We start from the raw sequence: 18,609 nt of genomic DNA on the forward strand, positions 1-18,609 counted from the left end.
CGTTCAGAAAAAATCGCCTGTGTGTGGTATGATAAGGCTGCATTGTGTTCAGTGCTAAGGAACTTTATAAATTCCGTAAGTGGCTAGCAGTCATTGTCTGCCAGAAATCTTTTGCTGACTTGATACGGGTATTTTTTGGTAGCGTCTACTTCAACGGCATCCAGTTAATATTTCGATGACATCGAAATCATACATTTCTCTCCATAATTACTAGCCTAGGGCCCAGGGCTTCTCAAACTATGGGTCGCGACCCCAAATGGGGTCGCGTAATGAAATTTTGGGGTCGTAATGAAATAGTTTAATTTAGTCTAGTGCCGGTAGGTTGTAGTCTTGCCATGATGTCAATCTGAAGTGGCCAAGTTTTTCAAAAAATCACATGGAAATGACTGCATTTTAGGGCCGTTATGTAAGCGGTCCTTGATGACTTTACAACCAGCCCGGCCTGTGCACATGGATTAACATGGATTTAATGTCATTAACGTGAATGTCCCCATAATGGGGTCGCATAGAAATATCTTTTTCAAAATGGGGTCGCAGAACAAAAAAGTTTGAGAAGCCCTGCGCCTAGGCCTAGCCTACATTCACATGTGCCGCATGTACCGTGCGAACTGTTAGTCTGTTACTCATTTACCGTCGTATGCTTCGCTAAACGCGTATCCAGACGTCATATCAAACAAGTCTACTGAGTAGGATTCAAAGTGCTGTTAGCGAATAAATAAGAACTAAGCGAAATATTTTTAAAAATTTTCCTTTATTGCGTCACCCCATTCGTCTACTATCCGCCCATTAAAATGGGCCAGAGTACGGTAATTTTTTCCCATTGGAATGGTAGGAAGTATGCACTTCTAACTTTAGAGTAAGACGATTTGCATTTGGAATGGGGAGTCCTTTACTTCGGCAGAAACATGATTCGTGGGAAACCCCATTGCTGAAAGCAGGTAAGGTCGTTCCGGTACCGTACAGCCTGCAGCGGTGTGTGCTGTATAACTATAGCCTAGGCGTAGGCGTTTAGCTTAAAGCTTATGCCATATAACTATAGCCTACGCGTAGGCCTTTAGCTTAAGGCTTATACTGTATAATAGCAGTACCTTACAGATTGCAAGGTTTAGATAAAATTGCCGTAATTGCGCGTATAATAGAATTAACCGGCTATTAAATGTCCAACTTCCGGATCCGGGTAACAAAGGACGAACAGCGAACCAGTAAGTGTGTAACCGAAGGCAACAAGCACAAATAATAGCTTGCCGAGCCTATACGTTTCATTCTTTCAATTTTCTATACTCTCAAGCACACTTACTCGCAAAATCTGGGTACAAGCATGCTCCATTAAAAAGCGTTTTTGGCCACATCTAATCTCACCTCCGGCAGACCCGGACCTCCGCCTTTTACTGACTAGGCTATCGTATAAGCATATACTTTGTCACGGTTATCACCATAATAGAATCTTAGTTACCGTACTACCACTACTGCGGCCACTGAATGCTGAGCCTGCTCTGCTGGTCAACATATTTGAGAACATGTCTGCCTGTTATCTGTATATATGGTATGGGTATAGTCGACAACCGACCTTTGGATTTTGGTTGACTGTACAGTGTTTGGCCTTTTTTACTTAAGGTTTTCTCAAACTTTAGCGGGTTTTTCATGTTTCAGCATTGACTATAGGTTATTCTTGAGACTTTGAGGTATGAGCTATAGCCCCATCCGGAAAGTACGTCGTGCATGCAACTTACGCAAACTTTGGCGTTCACTGAAATCTCAATTCTTTGTTTGTTTATTATGAATGATGGTATGAAGATAACAAAGTTTGGTTTGCACATGAGCGCGTTGATGTCTCTTGCGTATAGGTGCCACACTTTTCACTGTGGGTTATAGCCTATTTTGTTTTCTTTGGTATTTTGTCATCTTTATTGGAAATCACGCATTTTAAACAGGGAGACTTACGGCCAAAAATTAGGATGTATGTTTTAGGCCACGCTAGTATTAAAACTCTAATTATTTTTTGTCACAACCACTTCTTATTCTAATAAATGGACTCGTTTCTATAGCTGTGTACATATTAACTAATACATGTAACTAGTGTAAGTGTTAACATTGGTGTATATATTTTTTCTTGGTGTTCTTTTCTTTTTTGGTGCTTAGCATTTTGTTTTCTCTTAAACTGCTTGGGTTTAATGGCCGTGCTGACGTTTCATTGTTGTATCACCACTGTAGTTTACTTGTGGCGTATTTCAAGCTCTCAGGGCTTTGCCACGTTTTTCCGTTTGTTGTTTATTTGTGAGCATATTCTTGTTTGACCAGTCTACAACGAAGTTAGCACAATATTCTTTGCTCCGCACAGTCAATGGTGAAATATAAATATATAGTATGATAAGATAAAAAAAATTTTTTTGTACACTGAAATTTCAAATCAGTGCAAATCCAAACTTTGCAATCGTGCGCACTTTTAGGCTGCCAGGTGTTCTTGTTGATGCTTTAGCAGGCCCGTGTCTGCGAGAAAAAAAATTGCAATAAATCCTGTAAAAATGCATAAAAACGGTGTTCACAAATGATTAAATGCTTTGAAAATTCAGCTAAGTTCATATAAATGTGTTCAACATACCTGAAGTGTACTACTGAATATAATTATAACCGCACTTCAGTGTGCTCTTGCCCAATTCTGTAGACTGCCTTTTTAAGTTGATTGAAGGTTTTACATAGCGATGTTTAAGTTGACATTCACATGTCAGTAAGCGCAGGAAAAATGCTAAGACTGATAAATGGAGTGCACCTAGCGCTTGACAGCGGCTTTTTTAAAAAAGTGTTACTCATGCGTTTCGATGAAAAAATGCTTTTGCTTTTTTATACAAAAAAATGTGATCAATTTTTCACTCCCACTCTTTTTAACAATTTAAAGGTATTTTCATTTTACCGCATTCTGGAACACGATGGTACATTTGCAAGATTGATTGGTTTTACAGTTTCCGATAATCCGGAGACCCCGCTAACCCGACATTTTATGACGAAACAATGTGGTCCGGATTAACGAGGTCCTACTGTACTTACGTGTAGTAAGCTTATGATTCTCTTTTAAAATACTTTGTCCTAAAACCCGACCGACACTTTTTAAATGCTCAACCCAACTTCCGTTTCTTGTTTCAACGCTAAGTTATGTTGTTAATTAATAATGTTAGATTAGTACAAGGCAGGTTGATAAAAAATTATAATTTTTTATGGTAATTAAGGTGGTACTGTTTTGACCTACTGAAAATACAGTATCTGTAATTTGATTTCATATTTGTATTTTGGTTTCAGATAAATGTTGCTATCATCCACAGGCTCTGTAATAGAATAAGTAATGCGTAAACTTAGCAAGAAATACTGTAGATGTAGAACGAAATGTTGTTGGCGAGGGGTGTTCAAATGATTTCTGCCATGATCCACCACAGCCAAACCTGACAACATGATGCTCCACTAAATACGAATAGTAAACATATTGGACATGCTTTAATTTTTATGGTGTTTTATTTATGTAAATTAACCCTACAACATATTAATAACTTTGTAAAAATCAAAAGTGAAGTGTGCTACAGTTATAAGATTTGTTCAGTGAGAAAAATGATGAGTTGGTTTAGATCTCACAATAGCATCGAATGGGGGCTTTCTGTCACTTACTGATATCCTCAAAAGCTCATGAAAATGAGCATTTGTGAGCCTCGTTCTATGCTTGCAAAGGTACGTAGAAGCGAAGCAAGTAAGGACCCTTCTAGCCAGCCTGGTTATAACTGGATACCTTTCCAAGGTTTCAAGTGATAACCAAAACACATTTGGATCTGAGATACAAATCTCATCTCCTTTAAGATTACACAGTTCTACCTGCATTTTAGACACCACCAATGCATATTCAGTGGAAAGTTGGGTTTTCCAAGTGTCATCAACATCAGCAGACAGTGGATGAGAGATTAGCTCTATAACTGAACTGATTTCATAAAATTCCTGTTACAAAACTCGGTGTCCAAATTTGACAAAACATGACAAATCATTATCACAGCTAACTTCTTGTACTTTCACTTTCAAGCATGGAAAGTGGAGCATGTCTTTGGTGATAGTTGAAACGAATAGCAACAGCTGTTGCTTGAAAGATTTCTGGCCACAGTTAAATGATAGTATGCCTCTTGCCCTGGAGCTTCAAGTTCAGAGTATTTAGATGGGTAAAACGGTCAGCGAGAAAAGCAAAGTTACATAGATTGGTACCTTCAAGCAGAGTACTAGTTTGACCCTTGTCATTCAAAAACATGACCAGCTCTTTACGAATTTCCCACAGCCTTTTCAAAGCATTGCCCTTACTTAGCCATCTCTTGTTATTATGCGTGAGTACGTCACAAAATTCAGCGTTATGCTGATCTAGAAAGTTCCTTAGTTGCCGGTGCTTAAAAATATTTTTTTTGTTCAATATTTATTTACACTAAAAGTATGAGAATACATATAATTTTATGCTATTAAAAAGTCCAAAAATTAATTTCAACGCTGACAATTGGTATCCACATGAAAATACTGTAAAAATTTTTTTTTTCAAGACTACATTGGAAGATCCACACAAAAAGTTGAAAAGATCCAGATCGAGATCCGCCATTTGAACCCCCGGTTGTAGGCTATGTTGACACAGTAGCTGAGTGATTAGAGCGCCAACCTTGCAATGGTGTGAATCCCTGCTTTATTCGTAGTGACTCTACTGTTGAAATGTTCCTGAGCAAGACATAAATGTTTTCTCATTTGCAGTGATTCTGGTGAATAGTTTCGAATTTGGGCAGAACAAATAGCAAGTCAAAGTATAACAGTGTACGCAGAATAGTAAGGTAGCCGAGCCAGTAGAAATCATTGTCTAGTGTAAGTGATATGAAGACTTCTGGGTCCTAGGATTGATAGTCCGGTACCATATTAAAATTGACCTTGCAGCGTGTTGCTTTTTGTGATGTGTGTTTCAATTACATTTAATGATTTTTTGATGATACATTTTGTCATACATTTCATGATACATTTTGTGATGTGTGCTTCAATACAATTGATGTGTTTTTTAATTCGCTTTTGAAATTAGTATGATATCAGGTAATAAAGAAACACTAGTTTTAAAAGGGATATTTTCCTTACATGGGCCTATCACAGAAAGTTGCCTAAGGGGCCCGTAGGTGTCTTGCTGAGCCTACGTATTGTACTATAATGGTGACAAGAATGTCAGTTTCTTGTCTGCATGGCAGTATATCAGTGTTTTCATTCCATCTTAACATTATTACCGTCTTTGCAGAAGTTTACCCATAATTTACGCATACAGGGGATTGAGCTGACAAGCAGTAAGATTGTTTAAAATTCTCCATGCCTTAAACTACAAATGGTAGAATTTGGTAGTATTAGAAACTCCCATCATTACTGTAGCTTTGGAGGTATTCCATTCGGAGTACTTACACAGTGAATAGTTAGTGTGTTTGCCAGATGAAACCATGTTGTTTGCTACAAATTGTAACACTAACAATGTATACTGTATAAGTCTATACACTCTATAAGTCTATACACTCTGAAGAAAATAAATTAGTCATGAGACCCTGTTGTACAGTATTTAAAGTGTTAACTTCTAAAAAAACTGAATTTAATAATAATGTGAATGTTTTAGGTGTATGCTGTATTTAGTTTAATTTTTAGGTTTTACTTAGTTTTTCAAAAGTGAAATGCCTAAAAGACAGAGGTAAGCATGATGCTCACACAAATGTATTCTTATATGTTTTAGCGTAACTTGTATACATGTAAGCAAGAATTACATTTGCAGAGTAGTTTGAATTTATAGTCCAGTCATCCAACGTTTTCTTTGGTTATGGTTGTATGATATTGTAATAGACTCGATTTGCTGGCTACTCAGGTAGAGCTACTGACTGAGTATTGGCAACAAGGAATGCGAGATCTTTCAGATTCCAGGGTTGCTGAAGCCGCTGTTTCAGCACATTTGACGGAGAATCAAGTGAAGGTACAAAAAGGTTAATCTCAGTAAAACCTAGAAAGGTTTAATAAATCATCGTTCAATTTGGAAGAACATTTTTTTGTATTTTAGGTCTGGATAAAAGATACGTGGACAAAAAATTCCACCAGCGCTAGTACCCTGGGAAAACTTAAAAATATCTCTTGCAAAAGAAGAGTGTCAGGGTATAACCTGTATTCTTCTTCTCTTAAAAAGGACGGAATTGGTACATTGTTTTCTTTAGATTGTGTTAAAAATTGCAACAGAAATAGAAAAATTTGCATAATTGTGTAGTCTATAACTAATGAACAGCATATATTTCGTAATTGTGTTGCTTATCAATTATGATTTAACATTTGCATGTGCTATTTCTTCTAAGTAGCGTCACAGCTACATGGTATTGAAAAAAACAACTGCTGTCAATTTTTCTAGTTTTCATCCCCCCTGAATAGTTTGGCTTGCCATTTTTCTCCAGAATAGTGTTTCTTGTTTCAATTGTTTAATTACTCTGTCTGGTTTTCTTTGCAAAAGTTTATTTGCAGTTTAATTTAAGGTTTTAGACAATGGGCAACAAAATGGAAACAACTGAGTGATGAGAAAAAGAAGTTTTGGGAAAAAGAAGGTCAAAGGCAACTTTGGCAGAAAGGCTTGCTCCAATCACCGAAAAACGAATCAAGCATCTAAAAAACCGTCAGTTAAAGATTATAGATAATGCTGTGAGTAAACACTACTGCAAAGTACTTCAGTTCTTGTTATAACAAAAATGGGTAAAGAAGTAGAAATATAAATTATATATATGTTTGTTTTCTAATAAAATATTCAAAAGTTACATGCAACTTAGTTTATTTTGTGTAGTGTTTAAAGTTGGAACAAGTTGGTTATGTAGCTGGTGGTTCTATTTACAAGGATGGGTTGTTTGATTTTTTTGGTTGCAAAACAGCCACTCATTTTTTTAGTGGTACATCTTTTCAAGAAGCTTTCATAAATGAAAACCATCTTGCTACCTTTCTAAGTGGTATGTATGAAATATGTCCTTTTTGTCATTTAACTATTAGGATCAACAAATATTAGGAAAGCCTATTACCAGGATGATACCATTACTTTGATCGATGATTTTCTGTTAAAGCAGGTTTAACCAACTATATTAGCAACTTAACATTGCTCTACTGCAATTGCATTATTACATTTGACATTTTGATTTAAAATTGAAGCTTAAAAATGAAAGGTCACTGTTCAGGAACTGAGATATTTGCGGTACTAAAAATTGATCGTATCTACAGAAAGAATTTGAAAAAATGAAAGACTTTCAGAAATTACTTGCTTAACTATGGCAGTTATTGACAGTTTCAGTCTGTTTTTAGTCTCATTTATAGTATATATTAAACCATATTTCAACTGTGAAGTGAACTTATTGCATTTTTGGAGCATTTTTATCAGACAGATTTTACATAGCTGCGATTGATGTGTTGTCATTAATAATTGTGTTCAATTTTTTTTGGGATATTTTAGACAAACCATCCACTTCTAGAAGTTTGAAAATCCTAAAAAAAGAAGTCAGAGCAATATTTAATGAGAAATATTGTAAGTTTTTTATTTTGTATTGTTTTAGTTTTACAGTTATTATGAAATAATTGTAGTGTTATTTATTAAATTCTTTAGCAGAAGCTGTGAAAAAAAACAACCAGCGGCTGCCATATTCCAAACTTAATGAACTAGGCATAAGCATGCTTGGCCTGCCATCAGGAGTTTTTTTAAAAAACCCAGCAGCGTATGGTGCGTGCATATGCAAAGATATTATCAGTTGTAGGAACCAGCTTAAAGTAGTTATCAACAGGTGTGGTTTCGGCTTTGTTGTATGTTATATTTGTCTGCTTTTATTTGTTTGTCATAGATGCAGTATATCTTAAGCTGATGCAGTGGTAGTGTATCTTGTTTTTATGTATCTTGGGATACTGGTATTATATTCGGTATTATACTATTCTTTTATAATTGGTAGGTCTGCACCAGAGAGTGAAAAAGATATGCTTGAAGTGGTAGTGTTAGAAGATTAAACTGTAACAATTCATATAATGATGTTTCATTGCCAGAGGTGGGTGGTCGGTACTTTGAAAGAACAAAGCGATTATTATTAACTCGGCTATTACAGTGCAATACTGAGGGATGTAAGCAACTACACGTGATATACGTACAAACCCAGAAACCAGTGTTAGCAAACCGTACATGTTCAAAGTCGTGTTGCAAAAGAGTAGTTTGGCACTCTGCATCGGTACTTTTTATATAGAGGATCCTGTTGCAAATGGAATGCTTGCCTCTATTTATACTCCGCCACAGATTACTCCAGTTCAGAACATAAGTGACGTCACTCAGAACAAAGAACAATTGAGAGCGCTAAAATGGGTATTAAGGTTTGATCAACATGATTTCAAAACCTTGAAATAATTACTTTAAGAGTATCGGAACCGAATAAAGTATTTTTAAATAAACTGAAAATGTATTGCGATACCATAGATCCGCCGCACTGCCCACCTCTGGTGTTTGCTTTGTTAGATTATATCGGGCGCTTCGCATTTCTCATTTTTTGTATTTTTTTATTCATTTTTTGCTTTACTTTCTTTTACTGTATTCTTCACTGTCTACCAGTTGCATGGAATACAGTAGCGAACTTTGCTGATAAATTAATGATGTCCGCTTTGCCTCATGTTGTTATGCAATATTTTGCTGTTAATGTGCGTTTAGTGTTTTTTGTTGCTACACGTCTTCAGTTCTTTTGTAATAGTGCCTTTGCCTAAATTTGTTGCCAGTTTTGCAGCTGTATTTTGTGTAGGTCGTTTGAAAAATTCGTTATCGCAGCTTTCTTTCTTGCACTTTCAACGTTCGCTGTCTAGTTCCAAATAAACAAAGTACTGTGGTGTTTTTGGTGTGTGTTGCTGACCAATTGGTATCTTCTTAACAAATATTTTTGTAAAACTGGTGACTCGAAACAACTGTAATACTGTAACTGTATACTTTGCACAAGAAATAGAGCAGGGGTGGGAAAGTTTTCAAATACCACATTGCAGTTATCTGGGAATCAGTTATTCTGTGGCTGTTTAACAAAATTATAACCTCTGCAGTAACTATTCCATCATTAGCAATTACGTATTTATCATGACGTCACGCGCTGTGCGTGGTATTGCATACGTTGGAATTTCCACCAAGTTATGTTTGCTGCATAGGCAACGACATCGTCATAAAGAGGTCATTCTACGAGACATCATATAGTAACACGTGAATGTAAGCTTGCAGCAGCTAAACCATGTTTGCCCCGATCAATACAGGTAATTTTTCGTGTTTTTAAGCGTCACGTTGCATATGACAATTTGAAACTTAACTTAACGTTTCTTCCTAAACTTGACAGCTTTGTTTTGTCTCTTAACCTAGAAAGCTTCGACGCTCGTCGTTTGATCACTTTAGGTCATCGATTTTAGTTGACGTTTGAACATTTTGTTTGCGCGAACAAGGAGTAGACAGCGATCTCCAGATTTAAGTTTGGTTCTCGTAACAGCTTTTCCCTCAAGAAACGTTGGAGTAATCCGGCATGTTATTCTGTCTATTATGATGCCGCTGCACAGTGTGCTAAACTCGCAAGAACATGCTAGGAGCATTAGGTCTGTAGCGTACTCGCCCACAGACTCGTGGGGTTACTTGTGGAAAATTTGTGCCTTTCCACTGTGATGTTGCGTTTCAGGCTACAATACTATTCCAGCTTACCTAGCAAGGTTTTCATGATGCCTTTATGTTCGTCAGTCAAACTCCAGGAATTGTAAATATTTCTGACATCCTGACCAATGTGACAAATAGCTAACCTTTTCCGCCTCGATTTTTCTGTTTGCCGGACGCGCAGTGATGGACGTCACATAAACACTTGACCGTAATCCCTGTTCTTAGCAGCCCATATTTTTGGTTAACACTTGAAAATTAAAAGTTTTGCTTTGTTTGTAAATGTGAATCGGAAAAGTTTCCTTGATTCTGTCATAGTTGGTGCAACACATAACAGCTAACTGTTCATGGTCTCGTGACAGATGGGACTACACGAAATAGCAGTTGTGTATGGTTGTGTTGAAAATTTATTTCACAACGCAGTATATGCTCAAAAACGTACCGTCACCAATTCTAGGGGACCTTGTCATTAGTACGTCATTGTCATTGTCATTCGAATCCCGAATCTGTTCCTATCAGCACCAAATGATAAAATTCCATCAAAAAGTCGCCAAATCTTGCTTGTAACGTGACGTAATTACTAAAAATTAATGATTAAATGGCGATTTGAAAAGTAAATTTCTTAAGAAAATGATTTTTGGTAAGAAATGTTGACTCTGGTTGAGCCAGGAAAATAGATCATTGCAAGTCGATAAAATTTTAAGTAGCATAGTATTTAGGTTAGCCATCATTAGGATTCGTGTTCGCCCGAATCTCCTACACAGGAGATAATCGGCGAATCTATGGCGGGCTTGGGTTCGTGTTGGCCCATCCCTACCAATTAATTATTATTGATCGAAAAGAAGCCAATTGCAAAATTTACACACTATGCAGATGTTATTCATGCACACCGTAAGCAATACTTACTATACCGATTCCTAATACCGACTATGTATGCTTCCTTTATCGAAACATGAGAATAAATATAGTTTGCAAATAATTATAATTGGCCCCAGAATTGTAAACGGGCCTGATCGAACCCGATAATTTATTTGAAGAAATAATAATAAACTTATAGCGATAATTTATATATTTATTCGCTTACATATAGGGTATCGTCATAGACTTTGTTATTGTCTACATTGTTTGCATGACCTGTGCTAACTGAAAGCTTTTGTTTATTAAATACTGTGATGAAATTTCTTCCTATATGGATCCCCTTCAGTATATGGTACCCATCAAGGCAAATCTTATGCGAGAGTAGGTTAAGGAGGCGTCTAACACAAAAATGCTATAAAATTCCTGTTTGTTTTTTTATACAGCGTATTTACTAAAAAACTGATTACTCGAAAAGTCCTCCATGGGGCTCTCTGAAATTTTGCATACATTCATTCCACAGAATGCCATCAAAAAACTATGATTCAAACTTTTTTGACATAGCTAAGCTTAAAATTGACACTGCAATTTTTTGACTAAAACTCCGATTTTTATCGCATTTTTTAGTTTAATTATGCAAGCGACATAGGAAATCCAAACACGCCAACTGCTAGGGTAATTCCGAGGCTATCAATCAATCAACCAACCAATCATTTTATTTTTCGCCAAAAGCGGGGTGGGGACGAAAAATCAAGCCAGTTGTTACTAACACGCATCAATGAACAGGAAAGTGACAAAGCCGAAAAGGCTTAAAACGTGCCCAAGAGAAATATATTCTGGTAACAACTAGGGCACGGCCGGCCACTAAACCTATAATTAGTTACATCCATAAAACATAAGTTAAAAAAGCGAAGTTAAGCAGACGAGCTGGTGGTGTGTTCAAGCAACTGATGAATGAAAATTGCTTCAATGCTGTAACTGGTTCCAGTCTCCAGTTCATCTTGAAAATATGTAAAAAACGATCTTCAGTAAATATCCGAAGTAGTTGTGTAATGAGTGTTGAAAATTTACAAGTTAATTAATAAACAGATTGAAGTATAATTTTCTTCGTCCGATTCAAAATTTCCAATACCATCATCTAATCAAAGTGCTTTATCAAAAGGTACTTGACGTGCGCAAGCTGGATGCTTACTGCCTATGTCTAGAGTTTGGCGACAGCAAATTTGGTGGCATGTGGTTGAGGAAAGCTATAACTATTTTGAAGTTAAAAGAAAGATACAGCTAGTGAATGTGTTTTTAATAATTCATGCGCAAACGTGGATTATCACGATAATTAACAAAGCGCTGTATACCATATTTCATTTCATTTATTCCCATTCTTGGCATCGTAGCTCGCTGCACAGATATTAGTAAATGCAGAATAAAGTATTTAATACATCAGCTCAAACAATTCGTGGAAAACATAAAAATTCCACACACAATATGTTTACAAGTCTTCGTCATCGTCATCGTCATAATCGCTATTATCCATTAAGGAAATTAAGTGATTTAAGTCCTCAGATGGTGTCTCATCGTCGTCATCATCACTGGCATTGAAGGTATTCATACAAGTCATATTTAATAAATCCCTGAGCAAGGGGGTGTGCGGCTGGAAATCTACTATTTTCTCAAAATAAGACCAAACGTCTATTAACTCCATTTCCTTAAATGCTTGCAGCGTACAAACGTATGCTTTCAGTTCAACTGGGATTTTACAAACAGTGCCATGTAGAATGTCAACCTGTCGTTGATAATAAAATAACGTGCCGAGCATATCTTGCTTGACAAGCTCAATTTCCTCTTTACATCGTTGAAGCAAATTGTAGCAATCCGTCCTTTGCTTGTCCAGTGAGGTTGGACAAGAATTGGATTTTCCAAAATCTTCCAAAGTCCGTGTCCTAGGCTGGTGTAATACTGGATAGTTTTCCATTTCATTGTATTGTACAATCAGTTTGCGGAGATTTCGATTAATTTTTCGGATGTTTGTCATCAACCGGTTAACGATTGCTTGTCCGACTATAAAGTATAAACAAACAGTAAAAAAGGCGTTAAACGTTTAACACACATTGAAAAAATTTATTTGAACAATTAAAATGCAACAGCTTCCTTACAATTTCAAACTATGATCAAAAACAGATTACAATAATCATCCACCTGGATATTTTTTGACCAAGCTACTCAAAAACGTTTTTTCCACATTGAAGTTTAAAATTTTTTGGGTTATTTCCTGCCGCTTGTTTTCAGCGGCAACAGTAATAGTTTGAATAAAGATTTCATCCGAAGCATCCCAACGCGATATGCCAAGCTTTCTCTCCACAATAGTTAGCTCCTTATCAAGTCTGCACAAATAATAGCAAGAGACATATATTTGACGACGTTTCAATATTCATAACCCACAGTGGCAAATCAATAAAGCAAACGTACTTCGCAATTGCACTTTGGTGCTCTGTTAGGTCGTTTTCGCTGTCAGTGATGTTGTTTACAAGATCTCTAAAAGGTTTATATGTTTTTAAATTAACACCTTTTGGGACGAACTTGGTAGCGCATAGATACTTACATGCGTTTGTAGTAATTTTTTAGATCGAGAGCATACTGTTCAGTTGGATTTCTTTCACGCACTGGATTATCACAAAAACTTTCGGCCAATGAAAATGATTGATGTGAGTGAACTTCTAACAAAAATATTAGCACCAACAAAATGAAAAAAAGCTGGTGAAAAAAGCTGATGCGTGCCTGACGAAACTCAACAACAATACCTTGGTAACATACCTGGACGAGAAGCTAGAAGAACATTCAATTTTGCTCGAGTTTCTTCTTGTACATGAAAAGCTTTGTTAATTTTATGTTGAAATTGTAAGCCTGTATTCAAATTTTATATTTGTAAAAAGAACCAAATAAGGATGAATGCAAATATAAAACACATAGCTGTAAAACTCTCACCGAATTTTTTTTTGAGCCTACAACCAAAGTGAATTAATGCATCAGTCAAAAGGTCGGTTCGATGCTCTGGCTTCATCTCCTTTGTAATACAGTTGAATTTTCTTAAATAAGACCACAGTCTCTCCATGGCTTCACCATCAGTCAGCCCAAACCCTTCCAGTTGCCTAGGGCTAAACTGCAACTGGCAACTTAATTTGGGGCCATAACCATGAAAAACCGGAACTGCAAAATCAACACGATGCAAAATATGATGCTGTTTTCTTATCTGCAGACAAAAAGAAAGCGTAGTTCAATAAAAATATGCGTTACACTAATGACAAAAAGAAGGCAGATTTTCATAACAAATTCATTTACTTTAAAGGTAAACTTTTTAAATCAACCTGTAAGTGTGATTTCAGTTTGCAAGCAATGTCATAACAAATCTTGAGATTTTTATTGGAAGACAACAGCTGATTTAGAATCCATACTGCATAACCCAACCTAACATCATAATAAAATCAGAGAAATCTTATTTTTTGAACCATATGCCTTCTTAACGGTGCATAAGATAATGTACACCAGCAAAACATGTATCAAACTTAGTACATTTTAAATTATCATATGTAATTATTGCAACTTTAACCACCTTTCTCCATGTTTCATATCCAAGAACATTTTAGGAAACTCATGTCGGCAACAAGCACCAAACACCCCTTTTACATCCAATTACGTACTTTTTTTCTTGGAACGAATCAAACTCCCAGCTTGAAAGTTACTACAATCCTTTGAATAGCATTTTAGCAACTAAAACTATCAAATATATACACTTTTTCAAATATTCCATGGAATTCCATTCCATTCAATATGGGCAAATTGTTATCACCTGATATATAATACCAAACCAAGGCTTAATCTTAGCAATAATGAACCGTTTAAGACTCAATTTTGTGCTGTAAATACATGCAAACAATTTTGTCTCTTGTTCACTGTAATCATTCATAAATTTGTCAACTTCAACTTGGTTGCAAAAAAATCGTTCCTGGTGCCGAGGGAAGGCACTCTGTATGCCGGCAGTTTTGCGCCTCACCAAGCCAAAGTTTCCATCGAAACAGTATAAGTTGTTGTTTGCAACACTCTGCACAATGCAACAAACATACATTACGCACAAAAAATGTGTTTTTTCAATTATTAATAGCAGGAACTTGAGCTGATGAATATCAGAGTCAAACAAACCCCTTCACATGCTGGACAAACTGCCCCTGAATCAATTCCTGATATACAGTAACCCGCATCTAAGTCCTGCATATGCTGCAATTGATAAACATGATGTCTGTATGCTTCAAACACTAGTATCCTTGAAAGTTTTTCACCTTCAAAAACAGTGAAAACTATTGGAACTTAAATACCAAATGATTACAAAATAAACCTACAAGTACAAATTTATTTATAACAAGTCCTTATTGCCAAAATATGCTGTTTAATTTGCACTTGAACCTTTTACCTTTAGTCAGGTAAGTGCCTTCTTTGAACAAGTATTCAAAAAAATCATACATACTTTTGCTTTTTGACCTGGTGCTCGATGGTATCGATATTCCAACGCATTACAAAACCCCTCTGTCGAAACATGTTTTTCCAAACACAACACTCGAAGTAGTTCTAAAAGTTCTATGGAAACTGCAACTTGAGGAGATGTAGGAGAACAAGGCCATAAATTAGATCGAAGCAAGGTTTCTCCTTCAGATTCACAACCGCAAAATTCAACTAAAACATCATGCTGAATGCCTAGAATTTTCAGAAAAAAATCAAAAGTATTGATGTCAATTACTGGACTACATTACAACATTTCAAAAGTACAAGGTAGTGGTTTATATATTTGTCATTTTTGATTACGATTAAACGTTTAGGATAGAGCTTTTATATTACAGGAACAGAAACAATTGCTTCTTGGGCTTACTCACATTAAAACGTCTTATAACGTATATTAAAAAGCCTTACAGCTTAACAAACATTATTTTCTGCATATGTCTTTACAATAGAATGAACATAAAACACATAAAAAGAAAATTTAAAACAATGAAATAAACAAATTCAGAAATTGTTTTATTTGTTTCAAATCGAACTAATAACTGAAAACTTTCCTGAACACCCTATCGCATTTAATGTAAAGTTTTGGCTAAGAAACACTTGGTGCCAATGGCGCAAAACATCAAAATGAAGCTGAGGCCTCTATGACAAAGGGGAACCTAACGCATTTTAAAAAAATTCAGTAACTAGTTTTATAAAAAAAAAATGTCCATTATGAAGCTAAAACACACCTTGGTTGTTGACAACTGTCAAATGCTTGGTATACTGGCTGTTACACCAATGTTTATCAGAGCGCTTCATAGTACGTGGTTCAAGTGGCATCTTACAAAACATTTTTCCCTATATATCATGTAGAAATGTAAATTTAACAAACTTAATTGTACCATAGTGGGTCTGGTTCATACTGTACATATAAAATATTATTAACTTTGTACATTGTAAAGTACATAATCTATATGCTTAAACGTTTATGAAGTAGAAATTTCAATTCAACACAACGACTCACAAAATACATATTTTACCTTCCAAATGTCTGGTGAATGGAACCAAACTGCATCATGACAAGTGTGCCAACAATCCAAACAAAAGTACTGGTCAGGTCCACAATCAGAACATCTTATTATTTCATCTACTTCTCTGTGGCAATGGTAACAGGTAGACGAAATACGATTGTACGATTGTCGCTTAATTACAAGCAATTTTTTTTCCAATTCCCTCCAATTCTTAGATAGTTTTTGTCTTTTCTCTGAATAGCACTGCTTTCCTTATGAAATAAATAAAAATACATTTACAAAAGTAACTAAATACAGTTAACTTCATATTAAGCAATTAAGTATAAACTCTACATGTCAGGTTTTTCTTTGTTGAAAATTCTAGAAATGAATCCAATAGCGTGCATTTGTTCACAACGATTACAGTTAGTTGCATTTTTAGCAAAAATTTACAAACAATATCACCTACCAATGGTCATAGAATCATTATATCCACTGTAAGAGGCCGAACTGTCATTTAATTCAGAAGTATTTAAGGGTAATAAAGGGCTATCATTGGAGGCAGATAGAGCTGGAGTAAAGGTTCTTCCACTTCTTTTTCGTCTTCCTTTAATCTTAACACTGTATTTTGCCTTTACTCGACGAATAATATTCTGTGGACCATAGAACAATTATGTCATTATCAGGAACTAAATAACATGTTTTTCATAGAGCATATCGATTTCACACAATTAAACAAAAGTTACTTCCATAGTGAACCTTTCATTTTAAAGCGATTGTAAAATTTCCCTTCTCCATAGCCCATAAACAATTTTAACAATCCTGAACTTGTAAACAAATTAAAAAACCAAATGTAAAATGTGTGTGTATATTGCAACTTGCATAAAAAACAAGCTCGCAGTACCTAATCGAGGAAAGTTAAGTCATGCATAGACTTTCTTCATTCTGAGGATAAAGATTGTGATAATATATCATACCAAATAACTTTGCTATTCTACTTTCACTCTCAATCTCAATTAGCGACAATCCAAACAAATTTTTTGTTTGGATTTGCCAAAGTAGTACTTTTATCAACTGCTTTAAATGAGTGTATACTATTATGTGAATAATTTATTATAACAAATCAATATAATAATGATCCGAATCAAAGAACCATGTTTGGCTGCGGTAGGTTAACATAAAAGTACTCTGCTTGACAGCAAACCAAAAAAAAACAATATTATTCAAAACTGTTTTACCCTTGTGCTTGAAAAATGATAAATACAGTACATACAATGGTTTGTCTAAATTACCATAAACTGCCAAAGTGTGCTGGGGAAAAATGAGCCACAACATAAATGTAAGGGTATGGATAAAAAGATATATCTTGTTATGACACATTTTAAAAAGCCAGAAAAAGTTTTTTTGCATTATTCAAATGCCCAACTTACCGATTTCGGAGCCATGACAATTTTGTGTACCAATATTGGGTAACTTTACAATGTTAAAATCAACACATAACATGTGTGTAGATATAAAGTACATATAAGTCACAATCAACTACTATCCTGCAGGTCAATTGAAATTGTTAGTAGTAAGTACTGGCAACTTGTAAGTGCAAAGGTTGTTCATCAAACAAAGCCAATAGGTAAAAACAGCATAATTTATGATGCAGACCTCTAACAAATATTTGTACCATTAAAATATTGCTGTTACTTCTATAACTTAAATGATAAATGCTTTGAAAGTGAATAATAGCCTTGGATTTAATGAAAGAATGAGGGCATCAATAATAATTGTAAAAGGTTCTACTCTAATTATCTGTGAATCATTTGTGGCAGATGTGACAAAAAACAAAGTTCTTCAATATATGGGCTTCCATGAAATCTCAGAACATGTATTAGGCTACAGTTAAACACACGTACCACAATGCAATTTACCAATGTCATTGATTTCCAAAATGCGGCAAAATAAAAATACCTTGGAATTGTTAAAAAGAGTGGGAGTGAAAAAATGATCACGCTCTTTTTGTATAAAAAAGCAAAAGCATTTTTCCATCGAAACACATGAGTAACAATTTTTTAAAAAAGCCGCTGTCAAGCGCTAGGTGCACTACATTTAAAAGTCTTGGCATTTTTCCTGCGCTTACTGACATGTGAATGTCAACTTAAACATCGCTATGTAAAACCTTCAATCAACTTAAAAAGGCAGTCTACAGAATTGGGCAAGAGTATATTTTACAGTGTTAAAATCTAGCCAGCTTGCTACTGGCGTGTCGAGATTTATGTTCGACTAGCCTACATACCGAGTGCTGTACCGTTACTAGCAGATATTTCGAAAATGATCTTATACAACCTTATACAGCCATGGATAAGCAAGATAAAGGCAAAAACAAAGAAAACAATATAGGTTATAGCCCATAATGGGAAGAGTGGCACCTGTACGCAAGAGACATCAACGTACAAGCCGAAATTTGGTATCTTCATGCTATCATGCATAATGAACCAAAAAGAATTGAGATTTCAGTGCACGGCAAAGTTTGCATTTTTACTTTATCGTACA

The 18,609-nt window shown here is 35.5% G+C and overlaps 3 protein-coding genes across 9 annotated transcripts; 1 reads left to right on the top strand and 2 right to left on the bottom strand.

Moving 5' to 3' along the window:
• Positions 1 to 765: 765 nt before the first annotated feature.
• On the top strand, positions 766 to 8,891 carry LOC143469223 (uncharacterized). Of its 6 annotated transcripts, none has more exons than XM_076966842.1 (9): positions 766 to 3,711; positions 4,554 to 5,713; positions 5,863 to 5,989; positions 6,074 to 6,206; positions 6,534 to 6,696; positions 6,836 to 6,995; positions 7,490 to 7,561; positions 7,640 to 7,814; positions 7,977 to 8,891. In XM_076966842.1, exons 2-5 carry the CDS (start codon positions 5,697 to 5,699, stop codon positions 6,662 to 6,664), a joined length of 408 nt encoding a protein of 135 aa, XP_076822957.1. In that variant the 5' UTR covers positions 766 to 3,711; positions 4,554 to 5,696; the 3' UTR covers positions 6,665 to 6,696; positions 6,836 to 6,995; positions 7,490 to 7,561; positions 7,640 to 7,814; positions 7,977 to 8,891. The 6 variants fall into 6 exon arrangements, with proteins under 6 accessions (XP_076822957.1, XP_076822960.1, XP_076822959.1 ...); XM_076966845.1 differs by having other exon boundaries at positions 7,643 to 7,814; XM_076966844.1 differs by having other exon boundaries at positions 6,534 to 6,670.
• Positions 8,892 to 11,883: 2,992 nt separating this feature from the next.
• On the bottom strand, positions 11,884 to 14,627 carry LOC143468881 (uncharacterized). Of its 2 annotated transcripts, none has more exons than XM_076966346.1 (8): positions 14,139 to 14,627; positions 13,894 to 13,993; positions 13,514 to 13,778; positions 13,343 to 13,432; positions 13,131 to 13,242; positions 12,998 to 13,063; positions 12,728 to 12,912; positions 11,884 to 12,589 (listed from the first exon to the last, which is right to left on the bottom strand). In XM_076966346.1, exons 1-8 carry the CDS (start codon positions 14,165 to 14,167, stop codon positions 12,021 to 12,023), a joined length of 1,416 nt encoding a protein of 471 aa, XP_076822461.1. In that variant the 5' UTR covers positions 14,168 to 14,627; the 3' UTR covers positions 11,884 to 12,020. The 2 variants fall into 2 exon arrangements, with proteins under 2 accessions (XP_076822461.1, XP_076822460.1); XM_076966345.1 differs by having other exon boundaries at positions 13,131 to 13,245.
• On the bottom strand, positions 14,219 to 17,748 carry LOC143469421 (uncharacterized). Its single transcript, XM_076967115.1, has 8 exons — positions 17,499 to 17,748; positions 16,538 to 16,721; positions 16,099 to 16,340; positions 15,808 to 15,916; positions 15,044 to 15,274; positions 14,726 to 14,862; positions 14,376 to 14,627; positions 14,219 to 14,275 (listed from the first exon to the last, which is right to left on the bottom strand). The coding sequence occupies exons 1-8, from the start codon at positions 17,511 to 17,513 to the stop codon at positions 14,219 to 14,221; spliced, it is 1,227 nt and encodes a 408-aa protein (XP_076823230.1). The 5' UTR covers positions 17,514 to 17,748.
• Positions 17,749 to 18,609: the final 861 nt, after the last annotated feature.

This window comes from Clavelina lepadiformis, chromosome 8, assembly GCF_947623445.1.
Source record: "Clavelina lepadiformis chromosome 8, kaClaLepa1.1, whole genome shotgun sequence".
NCBI classification, from domain to species: Eukaryota; Metazoa; Chordata; class Ascidiacea; order Aplousobranchia; family Clavelinidae; genus Clavelina; species Clavelina lepadiformis.

Excerpts from the sequence above, each read along its gene's own strand:
- LOC143469223 (XM_076966842.1), top strand. Across the intron at positions 5,990-6,073 it reads TGACGGAGAATCAAGTGAAG|GTCTGGATAAAAGATACGTG; the intron begins GTACAAAAAGGT and ends TTTGTATTTTAG. Across the intron at positions 6,207-6,533 it reads TCTTAAAAAGGACGGAATTG|GTTTTAGACAATGGGCAACA; the intron begins GTACATTGTTTT and ends GTTTAATTTAAG.
- LOC143468881 (XM_076966345.1), bottom strand. The coding sequence starts at position 14,167 with ATGTTCTTGGATATGAAACATGGAGAAAG. Across the intron at positions 13,246-13,342 it reads TCTTCTAGCTTCTCGTCCAG|AAGTTCACTCACATCAATCA; the intron begins GTATGTTACCAA and ends TATTTTTGTTAG. Across the intron at positions 12,913-12,997 it reads CACCAAAGTGCAATTGCGAA|ACTTGATAAGGAGCTAACTA; the intron begins GTACGTTTGCTT and ends TTATTTGTGCAG.
- LOC143469421 (XM_076967115.1), bottom strand. Across the intron at positions 14,863-15,043 it reads AGGTCAAAAAGCAAAAGTAT|GTGAAAAACTTTCAAGGATA; the intron begins GTATGATTTTTT and ends CTGTTTTTGAAG. Across the intron at positions 14,276-14,375 it reads GGTTTGGTATTATATATCAG|GATTGTAGTAACTTTCAAGC; the intron begins GTGATAACAATT and ends TGCTATTCAAAG.